Source organism: Microchirus variegatus, assembly GCF_963457635.1.
Source record: "Microchirus variegatus genome assembly, chromosome: 15".
NCBI classification, from domain to species: Eukaryota; Metazoa; Chordata; class Actinopteri; order Pleuronectiformes; family Soleidae; genus Microchirus; species Microchirus variegatus.
The window spans coordinates 6,163,912-6,186,235 of record NC_139816.1 but is presented as its reverse complement, the minus strand read 5'-3'; the positions used below and the strand labels follow the sequence as shown (position 1 = coordinate 6,186,235).

At 41.0% G+C, this 22,324-nt stretch overlaps 1 protein-coding gene across 1 annotated transcript in view; it reads left to right on the top strand.

The window, feature by feature from the left end:
* Positions 1 to 306: 306 nt before the first annotated feature.
* The window catches only part of cUnh8orf34 (chromosome Un C8orf34 homolog), a gene marked incomplete at both ends in the record, with an annotated part of 60,122 nt that continues 38,104 nt past the window's right edge, over positions 307 to 22,324 (top strand). The window contains 7 exons of the mRNA XM_083901485.1: positions 307 to 375; positions 13,408 to 13,552; positions 13,664 to 13,798; positions 16,267 to 16,386; positions 16,500 to 16,528; positions 17,232 to 17,395; positions 20,031 to 20,197. Coding sequence (XP_083757611.1) covers positions 307 to 375; positions 13,408 to 13,552; positions 13,664 to 13,798; positions 16,267 to 16,386; positions 16,500 to 16,528; positions 17,232 to 17,395; positions 20,031 to 20,197 — 829 coding nt within the window. The remainder of the gene's footprint in view (positions 376 to 13,407; positions 13,553 to 13,663; positions 13,799 to 16,266; positions 16,387 to 16,499; positions 16,529 to 17,231; positions 17,396 to 20,030; positions 20,198 to 22,324) is intronic.

The window sequence follows — 22,324 nt, the reverse complement described above, 5'->3', positions numbered from 1 at the left end:
AACTGCTGCTGCTGCTGCTGCTGCTGCCACACACATACATAGAGAGAGACTCAGTGAGTCCACAGACTGGAGACTGTCCCGGGCTGAGTCTCCACCACCATGAGCCTCCACCTGCTCCGCGCTTATTGACGCATTGAGGCGGCATTTCTGCACGTTTTTTTTATTGTGTTTTTTTCCACGCGGAGAGACGCTCCCTGTGAAGGACGAATGACACCGGCTCACCCCATGATTTCATCCCGCTGAAGAAGCTGCTGCCGAGGCACAACTCTCTCTCCTCTTCCTCCTCCTCCTCCTCCTCCTCTCTCCATGGCGTCTCCACAGCAGTCGAGGATCCAGTCTTACCTGGAGAAGAACAAAATTGGACCCTTGTTTGAGGTGAGTGTCATTTCCATCCAAGAACTCAAGCCAAGTTTATTAGCTGCATTTTTAGGCTCTGCAGCAGAATAAACATTTATTTATTTATTTATTCGTGCTCCACGGTGACATCTGCAATAATGTGAGCTGGAGTCACACAGGCTTTTTATTCCTCATCCTCCTGTGTGTGTGTGTGGATGGATGACACTTTCATTTTTACGCACTTCCTGAAACCATCCCACTGCGCTTAATTACACACACACACAAAAAAATGGCACTACTCAAATTATAATTAAAATAGCAGCTGCTGATGTCATTTTCAAAAAATGTGAACAAAACAAGAGCAACAAAACACTATTTAATTTTCACAAGTAGGAAGCAAATGTGAACAAAGCTGTACTGTAATAAATATTGACATATATACATTTCTCCATACAACAGCAAAGTGACTGAAAAGCTCCTCTAAAAAATTAAGTGGCTATTTTTTGGACATTCTTTCAGTTCCATTTAGACTTTTCTACGGTACATGGTGAGATTAATTTTTTTGCGATATCATGTTTTTTCTGTCTAACCCTACAAGGCCATAAATAATAAATATACTAAACATTGCGAGAACGATAAACCTATAGTGTCAGAACGTAGAACTTAAAGCAAGGTAACGCAAAACTTACTTTGAGGTAGCGCAAAACTTATTGCGAAGTAGCACAGAGCCTACTGCGAGGTAACGCAAAATGTACTTTGAGGTAACGTAATACTTACTTTGAGGTAACTTATAGATAGGTTTTACTAGGTAACGCAAAAATTACTGCGTCGTAGCGCTGAGCTTGTAGCGCGGTAACGCAAAACTTATAGCTAGGTTTTACGAGGGAATGTAAAACTTACTGCGACGTAACGTTAAACTTATAGCACGGTAACGCAAAACTTACTGCATGCTTTTGCGAGGGAACACAAAACTTGTAGCTAGGTTTTTCAAGGGAACCCTGAACCCACGGTAACGCAACACTTACTGTAAGGTATCGCAAAACTTATTGCTAGGTTTTACGAGGGAATGCAAAACTTACTGCGACGTAACATTAAACTTATAGCACGGAAACGCAAAACTTACTGTGACGTTATGCTAAACTTACTGTGACGAAACACTAAACTTGTAGCGCGGTAACGCAAAACTTACTGCGTGGTTTTGCGAGGGAACGCAAAACTTATTGTGAGGTAACGCAAAACTTATAGCTAGGTTTTGCAAGGGATCGCAGAACTTGTGTGAGGTAACGCAAAAAAAATCCCACTATGTCCCTTTAGGGGCTCCGTAGTTTCCCACAGTTTTCCCTGACGTTCACGTGTTCATTTGTAAAACCTGCTGCCTCGGCTTGACTCTGTGCTCGTGTTTGCTGGAGTTGAAGAAGCTGCTTGTAATCCACGCTGCACACAGAATGTTTGACTTGACTCTGGTTCAGCTCCAGAGGACACAGCCTCCATCACCAGCTGCCTCTGTCCTGTTTGTCAGTCGTGGCGTGTGCGTCTGTGCGTACGTATTCTCGCCGCCGTGGTTTCTCAGTGACCCGGGGGGGGGGGGGGGGCAGAGCATGACTTCATCCTTTTTTTTTTTTTCTCTGCCGTCTGGATTTAGTTCTGAAAGCAGAAGCACACCGGTGTGTTGAGGTATAATCACAGCAGAGACGGGGAACATCAAATCCCACTGGCTTTGCTGGAGCTGCAGCAGCAGATCTGTGAGTCTGTCAATCTCTGTTAAACAAGAGCCGTAAAACGCCACCACAAGACAGGAGTGGGGATGCTGTAGGAGTGACGTGCACTGTGCTCAAAGCAGTGTTATTTTCTATCCTTTATTGAAGCCAAGAAGATCCCATTGAGATCCAACATCTCTTCTTCTAGGGAGACCTGGTCAAGATGGCAGCATAGATACAGAGACGGAAACTCACAACAGAATATAAAAGTTAAAAGGAAGTAATTAAATAAATGAGTATTTTATCAGCCCTGCAGGGGAAACTCCTTCTCTGCATTTAACCCATTCTCCTCCACTAAAAACCTTCCTAGATTCAGGAGCAGCAGTTTACAGACCATACCAAGTGTTGGAGAGATTTTTATCAATTATGAGGTGAGATGATCAATGATGGAACCTCTGGAGTCTGTGATGAGTTAAATTTTATTGTTGAGAGCTCAGATCTGAGGAGAACTGAGACGATATCTGACATGTGAACAGTGAAGCATCATCATCATCATCTCAGATTCTGGCGAGCAGCGTGCCAGCTCTGATACATACATAGGTCTGTTAGTAAGACTTGAGATAGTGGATCTGATCCAGATGCCTAACTGGTGCCCTTGGTATCAAGGGAGGGAACCTTGAAAGTCGCATAGTTTGTGTCTTATCTTAGTTTAGGGTTAGTTTAAATGATTCATCCAGGATTACAACCGTTTGAGTAAATATTCTTGCAAAGAAAGGAACGTGGCTTTCGTGGACTTGTTCGTTAGAATCTGTTCTAGGTTTGGTTTAAAAAGTTTTTTGACCATTATGTTACGGTTTAAATCTATAGATCTTAATTCACACCAAACTGGAGCGTTATGGCAAGTGGAAATTAATGTGCAAACCCGTTTACGTGACTCTTCCTCGCCTCTGTGACGGTAACATGAGTCAAGCCCACAGGAACCTGCCTACAGATAAGGAGTTAAGTTCACGTTTGCCACAACAATGTGAGTAACTCAACTTAAAGATTCTTAATCCAAACCCCAAAGTTTTACCAAATTCATAGAACATGTTAAAAAACAGTGTTCCAGGTGCTGTAGTTGCTGATGTGGTGCAATGAGAGGCTCAAAATATACATATACAGGTGCTGTAGTTTACTTAACAAGGTTTTGATAGTAAAAAAAAAAAAAGAAGCAGCATATGCATTTTCCTCCTCTGGTTCACGTGCACCCACGCACACACACGGTGTGTTTTTTTGCATTTAGAAAAAGTGCTGACGTGTCAGTTCTGAGCTTCAGCTGGAGGACCAACATGAACTCTAACTGTATGTTGAACAGATGTTAGAGTGCTAGTGAGGCTGATTTCAGCACCGCGGACAGAGACTCATGTCTGACATTGGAGATTTTAGAAACTGTGAGGACGCAGAGGCTCAGCGGCACGTTGTCAGTCCTGTGTGTGTGTGTTTTTCCTCTCCCAGCCTCTGTTTTCCTCTGCTAGTGCTCTCACCTCAGCACAATTTAAAAACTGTGTCTCCTTGATTTGAACAATTGAAGCTAATGAAAGCGAACCTGATTAAAGCTGCAGTGCGTGACTTTTCATTGTTCTTGTTCTGCCTCCGTTTGGTCTTTGTGAGCAGAAACAACGCAAAATTATTTGTATGGTGCGTCTGTCATACTGTCAGACCTAACTGAGGGAGCATTTGTGTGTATACACCAGCAGCACAGCCACGGAGCTGAGCTCTTTTGAACCATGTTGAGATCATGGTGTAATGTGAAGATGAATCCTGCAGTTATGGATTTCAAGGGTGATTCTGACTGAATGTGGGGGGAAAGATAGTAAGAGGACGATAAATCACAACTATCCTGTGTAACTATGGCGCTCTCCTCATGAGTAAATGATGCAGCCGGCCTCTACTCTTGCGTGTTGCGCTTGAAAAATCTTTGCCATTTCATTGAGGCCCTCAAAGAAAATCCATCAGCGTGCACTCGGCTGTGAAGAAACCAGTCAGGAGGAGAAGAATCGAGGAGGGAGCAGGGAGGAAGAAAGAATTGTTCTAATTTTCCTTGTGATCAGATGCAGAGATTCGCTACAGCAGATTTCTTTATCATCCAATGAAACAAAGTTGAAAAAATTGTTAACGTCTGCAATTTGATGATTTATGGAGTCATCCAGTTTACATATGGCAAATCTGTATAAAGCATCATTTAGTACTGTGTCGCACAGATGTAGCCAATTTAACATAATGACCAATAACAGGATTAACCTGATCTTAAGCTCATCTTAACCATGTTTTACAATTTAAAGAAACAAACTCTGTCGCAGAGTGTATCTGTATCACGTCCTTTTTAAGATATGAGTCATCCGACAGTAAATATGTCAGAGCTGTACGTCGACCATTATGGCTTTTTCTTATGCGGCGCCAACCTTCAGAAACCAGCGCAGACTATAGCTCTGGTACTGATTATATTTAAATGAAAAATAAGCTCAAAGAAACGCTAAATATCTGAAACGATTAATCATGTTCGTCAGAAGAACATTTCTTAATGAAAAATAGAGATTGTAGCAGCATTTTTCAAGTCTCTTGGCACAAAACGCCAATGAAGATTATTTTAAAAATTGCAAAAATTGATCGGCCGACCAATGAATAAGTCCACCACTCCTGATCTATACCTAATTAAACACACTGTGTGTTTCAGTGTTGGAGAAACTGTTTCCTCTTCATCCTGATGCCTCACGCGGAGCCCTGAGCATTAAAATGTCTGTGTAACAGCGAGCAGGGATTCATTTACTCACTCTGATGAGACATGGCTTATGATTTGCCAGAGAATTTTTTTTTTTTTTCCTCTCCCCCCTCCTCCTCCTCCTGTGTCTCACTAATTAAATGGTTGCTTTTTGAGAGCGAACACGCTGAGTCAACACTTTGAGAATATTCTCTCAAAACTCAAGCTGCCTTTCATCATAATTGCAGGAACTGTACCCTGGATTATTGTCAGCCACTTAATATTGATATTCTTTTCAAACGCCGACTCTTTCTTCTTCTTTTTTTTTTGGTCCCGTTGCAGCATTTGTTGTCATTTACAAAGTGTGTGTGCGCGTTCCCACTGAAGTGCATTATTTTAGCCTTTTCTGGCATTTTGAAATATGACTCTTCAGTTTATGAGGGAAAAAAATATATAGAATAATGACTTTGACATTATCAAAGCTGACATTTAAATGTATGTAAGCGGTGCAGCAGGTAAAGAGGAAAAAGGAGCAGTGTTGGCATTTTTCACAGAGGGAAAACAATGGATCATGTAAATGTTGTTCATGACACCGTTGTGTTATCTGTGCTATTTCCAGCAGTGGCTGAATGAATGAATCAGCTGACCTGTAGTTTGTTACCTATACTATAGTGAGGAAATGAATCCATATATTCATCCACTCTGAAAAAGTTTTGGTCCAACCTGCTCAGCTGAGAAGTTCTTCTCATCTTCAGTGCTCGGGGGTCTCTATCTCACGCAGCAGTGAATCGAGGTCAGTTCATTGAAGCGTCTCTGACTGACCTATTGATCCGCTCCCTTAAGACGAGGTTTATTGGACTTTGTGTGATTGGATTTGGGCTGTTTCCACCTTTCTGTTTTAACGCTTCCATTCCTATTACAGAGAAGTACATATATTACTTGTCTAGTCAGGTGTCTTGTTTAGGTGTCTTTTTAGGTGGAAATTCTGCACAGTTTTCCAATACAATCCACGTTTACACTCCCGTTCAAAAGTTTGGGCACACTTATACAATGTTGGTTGTGTTTTCTATAAAAGTCACACTTTTATTCATCAGAAGAGTTGCAAAATGAATATTTAGGAGATTGTCAAGATTAGAAATAATGATTTTTATTCAAAATAAAGAAGCGGCAAAACTGTTTTCAGCTGTGCTAACATCATTGCACAAGGGTTTTCAAGGGTTTTCTAATCATCCAATAGCCTTCTAATGCGATTTGCAAACACAATGTACCATTAGAACACTGGAAATGGGCCTCTATACACCTATGTACATATTCCATTAAAAACCAGACGTTTGCAGCTAGAATAGTCGTTTACCACATTAACAATGTATAGAGTTGATTTGGGTCAATGACAAATAAAGCTTCAGAAAAGGTATTTTTAAAAAGTATTTTCAATATAGATGGAATGCATATATTGAATAACTATTCTGTTTTAACTCATTTTTTAACTTCACAATGATGTCAGATGGCACAATCAAATATTTATAAAAATATATATACATTCCTATATTCATTGAAAAAATGCTTTTCCTTCACCCCAAACTTTTTAACGGTAGTGTATAAAGCACTTTATGAACACCGTCATCTTTGGAGAACAGAGAGTGTCAGGCTGAAGCATGTTGTGTAGATGCTGACCATAAAGACGTTTAAAAGTCCAACTAAGTGATATTAAAATTAGGAGTAATGTGCTCTCATTTTGCTGTATCAGTTAAAAGCTGAGCAGCTTTTTTGAGCCGACTGTAGTTGACCAAACGTCTGACTAAACCCAACATAGAATTTTACGGGAAAGTATGAAATACAATCTGTGGCTTGTGTCACAAACAATCAAAGTCAGGATATGAAACATTTAGTTATTCTTGACCTGAGAGAGACAAAAACAACGCCCACAGATGGTTAAGCACAAGCGGAGCAGTTCACTTCCACATCCACAAGAATCCATCATCGCTCTCTTATTACAGCTCACGTCCGGCTCAAACACACCTGGAAACATTTCACTCTGACAGGGTTACTTTATCATCGACTTACCTCCCACACGTCGGGTCATAAAAACCAGTAATTTCGTCTCCGCACTCGGTCGCTTCATTTCATTTGTTTATTATTTTTTACCTCGGCCTACAAATCAGAGTGAGAACATTTGACAAAAATGGTTGTTTTTACTGCAGAAATAGTGGCTAATGAGGTGCTTTTACTGTTTTGTTTTGGGATTTTTTTTTTTTAAATCAGTAAAATTACTTTTTATATTATACCTTCATGGAAGTGTGTAGTTTGTCCACTGAGCAAAATTATACTTTTGCCCCAGTCGTTTGTATGCTAATGTGTTAGTATAGTACATATTTATATATAAACACACAACTCCTGTGAGCCGACACTGTGGGAATTGAAAAGTGTCTTTCACATCTATCATCTCGGATGGATTTACATTTCCAGAAAACAACTGTCAACATTTTGAGGTTTAAACTTATAACCAACAGAGACAGCGTTTTTCATTTCCATTTAAATTCAGTGACGTGCCTCTTTGTCTTACTTACACCCTGTCATGCATGGGTTTATAGCGTTAACCTTCATGCACACTCAGAGTAATTACAAGACGGGCAGATGAACAGGCAGCCTGAGGCCAGAGGAAGAGGTGATGAGGAAAGTCAAAGGGGATCTGTGAGACCATGAGCTGCGTCCATCGACGGAGATTTGCGACATCAGGTGGCGTTAGGAAGCGTCAGGAAGTGTGTGTGTGTGTGGTGCACAATAATTACATTATATACATGTTCACTTATAGCCTGAGGATGCTCAGGGTTCACTGCTGTGTGTAATTGGAATGGCAGTATAGGAAACACTGACAATTAACCTGTTTCTACAGCTGGTGACTAATTCTGTGTGTGTATTTTAGTTCACAGAGGGATGGAAACAGCACAAGCCTTTATAATCTATGAGATATTAGATGTTACATGTCTTTTAGTTGTATTTAAAAGCCGTTTAGGTTATTTATTCATATTGGGTGTATTTTTCCTGTTTTGGAAAAGAAACACAAGCTAAAAATTGTACACCAAAACATTTTTTGATGGAGTTGGACCCTAAATTATGCCAAAATACTGTCATTTAAGTCGGTGATTTTCTCCTGCTGTAAATGTGTAGAAGTTACTTTTTATAGTGTTTTCATTGCTATACTTAAAAATGCCAAATGCAGCTCCCAAATTTGCCCTCTGGACCAAACCACACAAGTTTATACGACAAATTGTAAGTTGAAGAATCATCTTGTCAGATCAAAACATTTCCACATTATGATCACATATTATTTAACTGTTTAGTAATATTTAGTAAAGTGACGAACAGAGAAACATGGGTCGTTTACGGTGGCCCTGAAGTGCAAATCACAACAACGTTAACTTAAACACAACATTTACTGAAACACAACAACATGAACTGAAACAGAACGGCACTGTTTCAGTTCATGTAGTTTCAGATAATGTTGTAATGTTTTATCTAATGTTTGTGTGTTTTAGTTAATGTTGTTGTAGTGTTTTAGCTAATGTTGGTGTGTTTTAGTTAATGTTGGCGTGTTTTTAGCTAATGTTGTAGTGTTTTAGCTAATGTTTGTGTGTTTTAGTTAATGTTGTTGTAGTGTTTTAGCTAATGTTGGTGTGTTTTAGTTAATGTTGTTGTAGTGTTTTAGCTAATGTTTGTGTGTTTTAGTTAATGTTGTTGTAATGTTTTAGCTAATGTTTGTGTGTTTTAGTTAATGTTGTTGTAGTGTTTTAGCTAATGTTGGTGTGTTTTAGTTAATGTTGGCGTGTTTTTAGCTAATGTTGCAGTGTTTTAGCTAATGTTGGTGTGTTTTAGCTAATGTTGTCATATGTTCCAGTTAATGTTGTGTTTTAGTTAATGTTGGTATGTTTCAGTTAATGATGTGTTTTAGCTAATGCTGTAGTGTTTGGCTAGTGTTGGTGTGTTTCAGTTAATGTTGGTGATTTGCACTTCAGAGCCACTGTTGTACTTCCATCTTTGTAATCAAGCATGAACACACGAGAGGGTGAGATCATATGTAGTTTAGATGCTGTTGGGGGATTCAGTGTACACATGAATGATGTAGTTCACTCATAGGAAATATATATAAAAAAACATTATTCTTGAGAAAGTTCTTGTTGTGCTTAAAGTCCATAAATAATTTAAGTTTATATAAAAAAACCTTAGCCCCCCCCCCCCACTGCTCATCCTGAGACGCCGTGAATCACACAGGAACAAAAACATGTCTTTATAAAAGGGACGTGAAGCCTTTTCCTCAGGGTGAAGTGAGTGAGATGGTTAAAAGCATCTCCTCCATCTCTTCTGATGAGTATCATGTGACGTTGTCTGCCTGGTCAGGTGACATTGCCTCACACACACACACACACACACACACACACACACACACACACACACACACACACACACACACACACACACTGCTCTTGTCAAGGTCTGGATCTCTTCCAGTGGCATCTTTCCTCTCACTCTGTGTCTACTCATCCTCACCTAAACTGGCCTGTCACGTTCTCCTCTCGTTTTTTCTCCACTAATGACCTTTTTCTTTTTTTCTCTTTCGTATGAAGAAGATTAAACGGACACACAGGTATCACCTTAAATACCCTGTATCGAGATACTCTGTATTTTACTGGCAAGTGGCAGGTACTGTAAATCAGTGGCCTCGAGCACAGGAGACGGGGCCGCAGAGGGCTCAGGGGAGTCGTGGAAGAGCTGTTGTTGCATTTAAATGTTTTTACACAAGGGCACGTCATGAAAAACCTTTTTTCTTTTATAGCTGATCACAGCCACAGCTGCGGAGTGTGTGTATTGATTGACGTTAATTCAGAATACAATGCAGGTGATGGTGATGATAACCCACTTTGAAATTCCAGGCTGCCTGGATTTATTTTGATTTTTATGGCTGCAGAATTGTCAGAGAAATGTTCAAAGAGTGAGTGTGCCGTTTTTTTCCCCAAGAGAAGTCTCAATATCTGGCAGTTATTCAATATTACTGTGTGTTTTGAATGTGCAATCGCAGTTTTTGTTTATAACAAAATAGGAACTCTGATATGACATTTCACATTTCCAATTTGAGCGTTGAACTATATTACATATGTACAACATCTTTGGCAGTCCTAGACTTAGTTTTCAAGATTCAGCCTGTTTTTGGAGTACATGTCTGGCATTTTATTTTTTATTTGTGGTACTCCCTAAAGAGTGGATTTCTTTCCAAGACTTCCTCTAAATGTCTTATTCCTCTTTTGTAAGTCGAGTAATGGTTAATCATTTAAAATCCCTCGTAGATAAGTTCGCACTCTTGCATTTGCAGCTAGAAGACCCGGGTTCATGATACACTTCCTCCCACAGATTAAAAACATGCAAAATGGGGATGAGATAAATTGGACCCTCTCAATTGACCATAGGTCAAAGGCCTATGTCAGCAGAGATTGGCACATCACTCCCACTGTGACCCTCATGTGGAGGATAAAGTGGTAGGAAATGGATAAGTTCAAGAATACGTGTAAGGATCAGGAATCAAATCAAATGGGATTTTCTCCCTCTACCTTTTTCTTCGAGTCCATGGTTGAAAATCTAACAGAACTCTTTGTTGTCCTCAGCAGCAGCAGCAGCACACTTAAACAGGATGGAAGGTGTTTGTCATTGTTCAACTCTCCCTCCTCTGTCCTTCAGTCGACCACTCGTCAACGACCCTCAGAGCTTTCCCTAATTATTGGCTCAACTTGTTGTTGTTGTTTAAGTTGTTGTTTAAGTTGTGGATTTGCAAGCAAGCATCACTGACAATATCATGATTGTCACCCGGCCGAGCCAGACGTCGTCCTTCAGGTTTTTCCAAGGACGTGGGTGTCTCTTTTCTGGCTGTCTGCTTTGTCAATTACCACGGTCCGACCAAAGCGCCCGAGGCTTTCACAAACCTCACTCCAGATATCCACAGATATCCACAGATATGGACGTATGAGCGTCTCAGCTGCTCGTGACACCTGTTGCCTTGATAAAACACATTAAAGTCCATTTTTATGACAGAAATTTTGACCCAATTTTTTGTCTCTGACTCCCGTCAAAGAGAATTTGATTCCCAGTGAAAGTGCGCGGGCTTATTGAACAGGACAGCGTCGTGTTATTACCATAGAAATTGAAAGTGTCAGATACAGTTACCTCGCTCTCCTTTTTTTTGTCTTTTTTCATACGCGACGTGTCATGTGACGCATGCACAGAATCGCTAAGATGGAGACGGCGAAGGACACAAACGCACCTTTTGCTCAGCGAGCAGCTCGCGTCGTCTGTGCTGAACACTCTGTGTTAAGAGAGGGTGATTTTCAAGGTTTTTCTTTTTTCCGTCTGTCTTTCATTTCACTGCCGTCTGTGTCATAGATGTTGTTTATGCCTGTGCCACACTCTCTCTCTTCACATCTGAGTGTGCACTTTCCACTGGGAAAGCAATCCTCCTCCTCCTCCACCTCTTTTTCCTCGCACAACAGGTATTAAGACTTCAGAAAAATCCAGTGTATATCCTCCCAAATAACAACATTCATTTACAAATCCTATTATTGTTGACAGATTAGGTATAAAAATACACATTTCAGGCCTCAGAAATCCACCGCACGTCTGAGGAGATATGATTTATTTAACTGCTGGGTTGTTGACTCTGTGTGTATTTTTTCGATGTTTACTCTTGTGGAGCGGTTTTACTCGACAAGCAGAGGAGTGTGTGTGTGTGTGTGTGTCATCCTTGTTCGCGCACACACACTGTTAGAACTGTTGTAGCTGCCGGGGCCAGGCAGGAATTTCCCCCTGACCACTTACCTGATTAACTTTCTGAGCACATGCGGCACAGCCGATGCTAGCCAACTATAGCACACACACACACACATTTTAGCAAAGCTATTCTTCTGAGGACACACTGCAGTGACTTCCGTAGCCCTGAACTTATTATACGTGTCTCACTGGGACCAGGTTTAGGACAAACACACACAGCCCTCCCCACACCTGAAACACACACACACACACACACACACACCTGCTGATACATTAGCAGGTCTGCAAGGGCAAACCCATACGAGCCATCACAGCTCAGTAATACATGGCCACACACACACACACACACTTCATCCATACATTACTGTCAATTCACCGCAGTCTACTAACGACTCCTCTCTGCAGTAGTCGTCCTGAAATCTGGCCCAGCTGCTGTGACTTGCTTAAACAGTTCAGACTTAATTTTTTATTTATTATATCGGCAGTACACACACACACACACACACACACACATACACACTTCCTCATTTCACTACAGCCTCAGAGGCACTGGTGTAGCTGAATAGTTTTTTCGTTGGTGCCAAAATGTTTATAGAATCCTGTGCTTTCTGACCGTCGATGTTCTCGTTGCGTTTGTAGATTCAGATGATGTTCTTGGAGGATTTGAAAAGCTCCATCTGTCACAAAAACTCTTTTAGAGTCACTCACCCCCCCTGTAGAATGTTCTGAAAGGATGACTCTAGGTCACTCATACAGTCCAAACACATGCAGATTGGACACTCTCAGGTCATTCTCACACCTAATAGTCTCCACCAGACTCTGTTCATCTGGGGTTTTTGCGACAGTCAGCCGCTCCGAGTTTGCTTCACACCTTAGTGAAATGAACCGAAACCTTTTGAATAAGATATTCCCCTCCGCGCCTGAGGGCGGCGCTGCAACAAGAATTACTGAAGGAGAAGACAAACATGAAAACTCACTCAACATGAGAGCAAAACATTTTATGTGAACATACAACACACGTGGTCTTGGGTATCGTTCTACAGGCGCTTATGTTTTGCTTGTGTTTACCCACAATGCCCTGCGTTGTAGTCCATTTGGTTCACTTGAAGCGAAACTGAGACCTAAATTTTTAGGCTCTCTTTCTTCTCCACTTTCTTTAGTAGTTTGAAGTAATTTCTTCAGTTCAATGCTTCACTTCCTCATGATTTACAGTAATCGACTCCCTAAATGCTTTACTCTTCACAATCCTCATAACAGAGCATCTTTTAATGACCACATTTAATAACGTGTCAGTGTTTTGTGTCTTAGTTTTTTCCTAAATTTAAACTTTATAATAATGATCTCTTTTTCAGTGATTCATGATCATTGTTTTTCCTGTTTGTCTCTTCTTGTATCAAACACACTTCATCAAATCATCCTCACTGTTTTAAACCTCTTTGTTTGTCTTAAAACCCCAGTCTGGTTGTTTACTTGTTCCTCCTCCTGTCCTGATTCAATTTGGTCGGAGCTCGTGGACGTGTTTGCTGCTAATTGATACAAAGGGGAAGTGCTCCCATCTTTAGGGACACACTGTTGTCTCTTTTTTATGCTGCCTTTCTTTCTTTTTTTTGTAATAAATTGCTGCAGCCACAGTGAAGATGAGGGGATTATCTCTGCACACTGACTAATGTTTTCATCTACTCTCCCTTGATAGTGAAGGCAACCACAAAGTGAGACTTATAATAAATCTTGTATGGATTGAGTATCTCTACTCGAGGACTCTACTATCTCTCTCTTTTTTTCCTCTACCTTTCTCTAACCGCCTTTTCCTTTATTTGCTCGTTGTAGGAATTGATGACCAAATTGATAACGGAGACTCCAGACCATCCGATCCCTTTCCTCATTGATCACCTGCAGACCAAGCAAGACAGCACTGCCAAGCTGCACCGAGCTCTTTCTGGCTCTGCAGCTTTGTGGGCGCAGAGCTCCCCAGGTCACTACACACACACACACACACACACACACACACACACACACACACACACACAATCTGTGTCCTACAATAACCCACAGTATTCAAAAATGTCTCTCTTTCCAAAAACAGAAAACAAGAACACGCAACGAGAACACAACAGCAACTATGAGAAGCCATGGCAAATTCACCCCAAGAAACCAAAGAAGTCAAAGAGCGACCTGGCTGTTTCCAGTTTGTCTCCTCCATCACCAGAATCCAAGTCAGGTGAGTTTGTTTTATACTTCTTACCACGAAATCAAAATACACAAATTGCAGATAAAATATGGATTAAATCATTCAAAAAATTGTATTTTATTTGTTTGAAAATACTCTTTCTGTTTGCAATGATTGGGAATATTGTTTGCTCCGACTCTTTCGCGTTTTTTGGTTGTTTGCGATTCTGACCGTGGGCGGGGCTTAGGAAGTTGCCTGTTGATTGATTGGCTACTGAGTTTTGGAGCGACAGCTCATGGATCGGAAGTAGTCACAGGCTAGGAGGCCCTGTACTTGTGGAAGTTTTCCCCTGTCAGCATCCAACAAAACAGTTATCAGTTATGCAAGTATCTAGCATATGTCAGATTATAAACGTTAGATACTTATAAGTATTAGCTGTTGCTCCAAAACTCATTAGCCAATCAGCAGGCAGCTTCTTAAGGCCCTGTCCACGGTCGAAAAACTGTATTTTCAAACAAAATAAAATACAATATTTTTAAGTGATTAAACCCATATTTGTGTATTTTTTATTTTTTGTGTTTTGATACAAATCTATTTCCATATTGTATTGTTTTATCCAGTTTATTAAGTGAGATTTCTTCGATTGCACAGTGTCGATTGTAACCTGTTGTGGTGGTTGTATCCCAATTACACACTCCGCTGGCTTTAGTCTCCGTCTTTGATTTGACACAATTATATCCTATTCAGGTTAGTCACGGTGTAGAGTCCAGCTCCCTCCCTCCCTCCCTCCCTCTCTCCCTCTGTCCTCCTTGAGCCCTGTGGATGAGTTTATTATACTTGTGCACTGCTACGCTCTCTAAAGATGAATTGTTCACAGAGTGCGATGCAGAATGGATGCTGATGAGGGGCTGAATTCCTTCAAACCGAGTGCGACACTCGAGACAATCAGATTAGGTCAGATTGGGGACCAAGACGACTTCAATAATTTAACGCTGCGCTCCGTCACTGACAGACCCAGTCTATTTTAGGCTGCGCCGACGATTTCTCACAATCCAAGACAAAGTCTGAAAATGAAAATGACGTAGAAGCAGAAATACAGGAGGTGCTCTGCTTCATTTAAATCATTAAAAATAATATGCAGGTGTGTTACAGTGAGCACGCCTCATGGGAAATTTAAAACAAACGAACGTCCTCTCGTCCTTACTTTTTAAAAATGTGGCATGAATGACAAAGGCCGACATAAATATACTAACATGCTGATTAAAATGATTCCTTCACTGTTCTCTGTGTGTGTTTTGACAAAGAGGTTAATGTGCTTTGGCCTCACGTCTGCTTGACTGATGCTTTAACGGACGACCCACGGGGAGGAGAATCCTTCACCCTTAATCTGAGTTGTTAAGACACAGCAGAGCACAGGCAACACAAAGTAATCACAGGTTACCCCCCAAACACCTCCCCTCCCCTCCCTGTTCCTGCTGCAGTCCCTATATTTGCTGCGATGTTTACGATTTTACAAATGGGGTAAACGTGGGTAGAGGACAGCAGACTGTAGCTCTACAGCAGTCTATTATTCTCTGTCTTTTTTTGGACTGTGAGAGACTCCAAACACAAGCATCTGCCATCACATAATGTTCTATGTTTTATTTAAAATGTCGCTTCGTTCTCTTTTTTAAACACAAACGATGTAACCCTATTATGTGTCCTTCAGCTCTGTCAAGCAATACTATCAGACCTGACTGCCAAGGGTGTCAAAACTCATCTTATTTTATTTTAGGGCCACATACAGAACAATTTGATCTCAAGTGAACTGACCCAGTAAGCATTAGCAGTAAGTAATAGCAGAATAACCCATTTCCCTTTGCTTTACATGGTATGAAGTCACTTTTTACAATTCTGGTCCGTGGGCCGTATGTTTGACACCCCAGATTTATACCATCGTTCTACTGAATGACCTGGTATTTGTGAGCAGTAGAATTCACAGCAACAGAAGTTCTGAACACGGCTAAACTGAGAAACACAGCAGAGGTGTGTGGAGCTGATTGGGTTCATCAATACTTATGATTGATGATACTTCACGTTGTTTCAGCTTTTGCTGCAGCATAAGAATGTTGTGTGTGTGTGTGTGTGTGTGTCCTTTTGCTTTATCAATAATGTGTACATCCATCTGTTTATGAATAAACCATCACATGTGTATGTTGAGGAGCATGTTGCTGCTGCTGGAGGACATCAGCACACTATATGGGTCACTGCCTGCTCCTGTTGGAGTAACTGAGTCTGAATGTTAATCAAAGAGAGAGTGACGGACTGACAGACACACTGGCAGACAGACACTGTCCTCTGGCCTGAGGCCAGTTGGACTCTGTGCTCGTGGAAGAGACGCCTTCACTTTTGTGTTAGTGTTTCTCTCTCACTTCCTGCTGCAGTAATTCACAAAATCCTCATTCGGAAAAAAGATGGATCGATAGATTTGAAAAACATGATTTATTGTTTTGTTTTTTGTGTATGTTTCTGACGTGCAGGGCCTCGCTCGGTCGAGTGCCCGGCCTGGGACTGGAGGGAGAGTCGGGACTTTGACGAGCTCAGCCACATTTTGCAGGAGAGCAAGAAGCTGGGGAAGGCTCTGGAGAGCCTGTCGCGCAGTGAGTGGCTAAAATCCTTGTGTTATCATTCGTTTTTTCAGAATAAAATGCATTTTAAAGTGTGCTGCTTGTATTATTTGCTTCCTTTGAAACTCTTTTTTTTCTCTCTGCAGGTATTGCCATCACAGATGAGCTCGACCAGGTACGTTATTATTTACTCAACAGGACTCGTGCGCTCACTGATGATACGTGGAAATTGTCAATTATAGACGAGTCACCTTTATTTCAACCATTTAAAATGATAAAAGAACTGCATAGAAGTGTCCCGGTTGACTATTTTTATCCTGAGGTGAAGGCTAAGGAGAAGAGATGGGTCTTTAAAAGTGATTTAAAATCTCCAATGGTGAGGGCAGATTTAATTTCCAAGGGTAACTCATTCCAAAGACCTCAGAGCTCAGGATGTTAAGAAAAAGGAGTTCTGAGGTAAAAGTAAGGGGAAAAGTTATTATAGAACTTGTTTGAAGGAGCAGCCCTGATGTTTTACTGATACACAACACAACACTCTTATTGTAGATGATGGGAGGGAAAAAACGCTGCCTATGTTTTGACAGGGATGTCACTCTTGTGCTCATGTCCAGCGTCGTTGGCCGTCGGCCCAGATATTTTTTTAGCCCACTTTTCTGTGTAAGACGGAGCAGAGTGAATACTAAACACCTGCTCGGATCATGTAAACAAGAGAATTTGATCCTATCCTGGATTGAGTCAGAGGCGAGCAGACGTGTCTGTGGATTTCTGCTCTGAGCCGGGGTTGTAAATGCGTGCTTTGAAGCAGAACAGGAGCGAGGTGAATCTCAGAAAGACGATAGTTTGCCATCGTTATTGTCGTTGTGTCGTCGTTCTTTCAGAACTTGGGAGGTTATAACTCAGTGATGCGCCCACGGGTGATCGGGGAGTGGGTCGGTCGTGAAGACGAGGACGCAGACCCGCTCGCTGCTGAGATGCTGCACCCTCCTGTCCCTCGGGCCAAAAGTGAAGTTTGCTGGAGTGGAGACAACAGTCCTGCAGGGAGGTGAGTGAGTGGCATTAGATATTAATGTGCGTCTGTGTGTGTGTTTGTGTGTGTGTGTGTGTGTGTGAATCACTTTAATACCAAAAGTTTAGCAACACTATTGTTGGCACTAAACACGAAGAGGAAGACGACACCGCCGCCTGAGGAATGCCCGTCTTGAGTGACTTTGATAATTCCATTTCAAAGGCTCCATCAAACGTTTGCTGTGCCCCGATACAACTTCAACCCAATTTCAAATTAAAGCTAACCTCATTTCTGTGCAGCACTCAAGGCCAAACTGAATTTTGTGCTCATTTTTTTAAACAGAAAAAAACGGTCCGCCTCTCTGACAACACAACTGTGTCATCTGTTGAGTGCGATTTCTTTGGATTTTATTTTTAAACTTCCAAACAGTCTTAGATGTCTCTGCCAGTCGTTAGTATCACTGTGTGTGTGTTCCATGCACTGCAGCTGCTGATGTGACTAATTAAAGGAGGATTTAATAAAACCCATACATCATACGCAGGGCTGTATGATGACATATACACTTTTAATCTCATTACTGTATGGCTGGATTAAAGGCAGAATGACTTGAGTTTGAAGCCTGAGCTTGTAGATAGGAGGGACGTGTGTGGGCTGCTATTTATATTTACACATCGTATAAGTGAAATGATTTACCTGTGTAGCAGCGACATCCCAGAAATAATCACAGCTCCTTCTCTCTGTACTCGTATCAAAACTACAAGGACCCACTTCAGATTCATTTTCAGAGAGTCCTCTGAGCCACAAAGTCAAAAGGGTGGTTTTAAACTGTGTCTAAGAAGAGTGAGACCATCTCTGAGCTGTCTTTAAGACACTCTTTGAGTCTCAATGGTCCGTCCCCTCTGGTGCTCAGGATGTTTCTCTCTTCCTCTCTTTTCGCTAAGTCTACTTGTTTTCATCATTTTTCACTTTCTTACTTCTTGTCCCCTCATTCCGGCCCACCTGTCACAGAGGAACATGAGGAGAGCTGACAGGTGGCAGCGGTGATGTCTGTGTGTGCGTGAGTGACAAGAGTCCGAGGGGCAGCACATGGGAAATCGGCTTCAACTGTGGCAGAAGTAGATTCAAGCAAATGGCTTGTTATGACAGGCTGTGTCCAGTGGAACGGGATGTTGGGACATCATCCTGAACTTCTGTCCTCTTCTTTTAATCTGTTCCACAGATACAGAGCTACTACTATAGATTGCTTAAGCCATCGTGGCAGGAAAAAAAACGTCAGAATTCACTGCACATTTTAAATCCACACCTGCAGTTTTCTTACGTCTTTTACTGAGCGACAAACTGCAATAACAGCATGGAAAATAAACAAGATATTCAAGTTAGTAAGGATTAGATCAGGCCTGACGAGCTCAAATGACCTGGGCACACAAAAACGAGACATGGCTCCTGTACGAGAGCTCTTACTTAATCCAATGAAGTGATCTTTATCGTCTTGAATGACTGCTTCATGACACCTGAGCTTTAAAGACAGTTAAGTTTGTACTATTGGGATTATTGTGTTGTAATCCAACACCCTCCAAAACAATCTCCTCAAACTACCAGAAGTCGACGAGACCATATTTCTTCTAAATAACGTTGTTAGACTTTAGTTTAGACTGTTTATAATGAGTTAGAAACATAGAAATAAAAACTCAAACTGTGGAATAAACTTGAACAACTTGCCTCGCCTATATTACCAGATAATAATTACCATTCTGAGGGTATATCTGTCATCTCATGACCTCTTCCAATTAGCTGCAAATAGAAGTCATTAAACTGAGATTAGCATCAAATTAATACTCTTCCAGCTCTCTAATCCATGCCCTCAGCTATGGAGTAGAGAAATTAATTTCTCAAATATAAAGGTGTAAAGGATTTTGGAGATTGGTATTTCATCATCTGTTTTTTAAAAATCCATTTTCAGTGTTTTATGCCTGAATAAATAAACATAATTTCATCCGAGGAAGAAGAACCCAAAAAAGTATTATGAGAATAAATAAAGAGTTTTTTGTCTGTAAAACCTTGGATTATCTTGATGAAAACTTTGGGAATGCCAATCATTTATAAGATTTTGTAAATGTTAGCCTACAATTAAATGGAGGATTAAACAGTGATTTTGGGAAGAAAATGATCAATGTAAACCAATAAAAAAGCAGCGCCGTCATTCAGTACAGGATTAGAAAGCGAGGCCTTCGATTGCTTTTACTTAACAGTGTTCAAGCACACAGCGCTGCTTACATCTCCTGCATATAAAGTCTATTTGGATTAAATGGATTTTCCCACTGCCTGAAAATGACGGGGAAACCTCTCTCAGTGAGAGTCAGGATGCTAAATATCCACTGCTAATGGATCTGCGGTGAGTGCTGTGACTATTCCCGGCCTCAGCAATTATCCCTGGCCACCTTCTGCCTGTTGTAAGGCACCTGTGTGGAGCTGGAGCTGGAGCTGGAGCAGGAGGTGGCTGCGTGTAATTGTCCCTAACTACTGTGGAACGACTGCCAGGACGCTTCAAACGCAGTCATGTGAACGCGGCCGAGGCTAATGTGGAAAAACCCTGAGAGGATGCAATTACTGTTGTGACAGAGTTGTTATTAAAGTGATCTTCTCCTCTTCTTCTTCTCTGTGTCGCCTTCAGCCTAAAGATGGAAGCGAAGAGCAAAGGTCTGAAAGAGCAGCAGCAGCATCATAAGAAGCTCCTGGCCGCCATGTTGTCCCAGGACTCCTTCGATTCTCTCCACAGCCCCGCCCCCTCTGTCACTGAGGAGGAGATGGAGGACGAGGACGACGCCATGGAGCTGCTGGGTAAAGTCGAATTTTACCTTATACATAATCTGTGTACATACATAATCTGTATATAACATAATCTGTGTGCATACGTAATTTGTGTACATACATACATAATCCATGTGCATACAAAATCTGTGTGCATACGTAATTTGTGTACATACTTACATAATCTGTGTGCATACATAATTCGAGATAATGTATGTACACAATAATAATAATCATATACATACATAATATGTATGTATTATACGTACAGCATAATATGTACGTATAATACATAATCTGTGTACATACATAATCTGTGTACATTTATAATCTGTGTACATACATAATACATGAAAATACATGCATAATTAGTGTATATACATATAATAATAGAATAATACAGACCATAATGTGTATGAGCAGAAACGTGCTGTACATTTACAGCTGCAGCATCATCAGTGTCTTTATAAAGACTAGAAGAAAAAAAGTCATAGCTGAAACCTTTAATATTTAATGAGCTCATTCTCTGTATCTCATAAAACTTCATGATAAAATCAATCTTTCTCCCCCTCACAATGCATAATTCAATTTGCATTTCACTGACTTTTAGGTGAAATGACTGTAGCGTAATAATTATTTGCGATTCAGTAGCTATCATGGATCAAAATCAGGGCTGTCAATAGATTAGAAAAAAGCAAAACTGAAAGTCGTTAATCTAGATTAATCATGATTAAAAGTTTGCTTTTCTTCTAAACGACTAAATGAATGAGTAATCGGACAGTGTTTAATGATATCTTTTCTTTTTAAACACAGAGAAGTGTGTGATTTCAAAGAGACTGAGGTCTATCAAGTGTTAACCAGGTGTTCTGGTCTTGGACTGTAAGGAATGCATTATAGAATACTGTAGGTTTAGACTGATATATGAATATTGTCACTGAATAAGAAGCGTGTTAAACTGAGCTTGTGTCACCTGCTTAAATCATATTCCTTTCTTAGTCTGCATTCATTCAAATCACATTGGTCAAAGTGGAAAGCACTTAGTCTACACACACAGAGAGAGAGACGCATCTGAGGAAACATTCAAATAAAACTGGTGAAATGTTCTTTTTTTAGTAAGAGAGCGGCTGAACAGCAAAATGTCGACTTGTAAAGGTTTAACCGAGTGGAGACTCTGCTGTAGTGGGTTTACGTCAAAGAGCATTTGCTGAGTCGCTGTGAAAGGAAGACTCTCCTTCCTGTTTACACAGTTGAAGCACACGTGCTCGGCCTCTGAGTGTAAGCAGGTTTTCACTCTGACAGCTGAACAATCACAGAGGACCTGCCTTTTAATTTACCGTCTCATGAATATATACAGGTCTGCGCTTCATGCTGCTCTATTTATTCACTTTATCTTCCACATGAGGCTCGTGGGTTGAGCTGGTGTCGATTTTTCATTAGTTTTAGTTTTTAAAATTAGTTTTACTCCGTTTTTAGAGCAGGTTTGCTAGTTTTTATTAGTTTTTATTGTTTGTAAATGCTACCGGAGCACAGACTCTGACACAGTCACTGAACTGAAATACAGCAGCAGGGGTTGTGATCGCTGTGATACTTTTTTAGACATTTTCTTTGATAAATGTTGGAGATTAATGTACATTTTCAGGATGTTTTAAAGCGGACCTAGACCGGAAGTTCCAATTAACGCTGTTTGAGTGTGTATCTGCGTCATTACCTTGTTTAAGAAGCCCTGAAGGTTCTAAACAAACATTTCAGCCACTGCTGAGAACGCTGTGTTTTATTGTAATCTCGGGCTCAGCGAAATCTCTGAAAATACCCAGTCCGGTTACGTAAACACCGGTTCTCTGGAACGGCAGATCGTCCTGTTGCGTACATTGAACCACGGAAGAAGAATAATGTCCATTGTGGAGGTGTTTCACGAGCGACAGTGTCTTCTGACTCTGGGTCTGACTCCGGGTCAAAGTCATAAAAGGGACTGCGGCGGGGAGTTGTGAAGAAGCTATTTTTAAACATTGTTAAAACAAGGTTTTGATAATGAGTAGCAGTTCATCCACCGTTCCAGAGGGGGGAGCTGTGCTTCTGAGAGCGGGTGTGCTGAATATACTGGCCAATCGCAAGACTCTGTCTTCTGGGTGAGAGAGTTGAGTCTCAAATCTCGCGGCT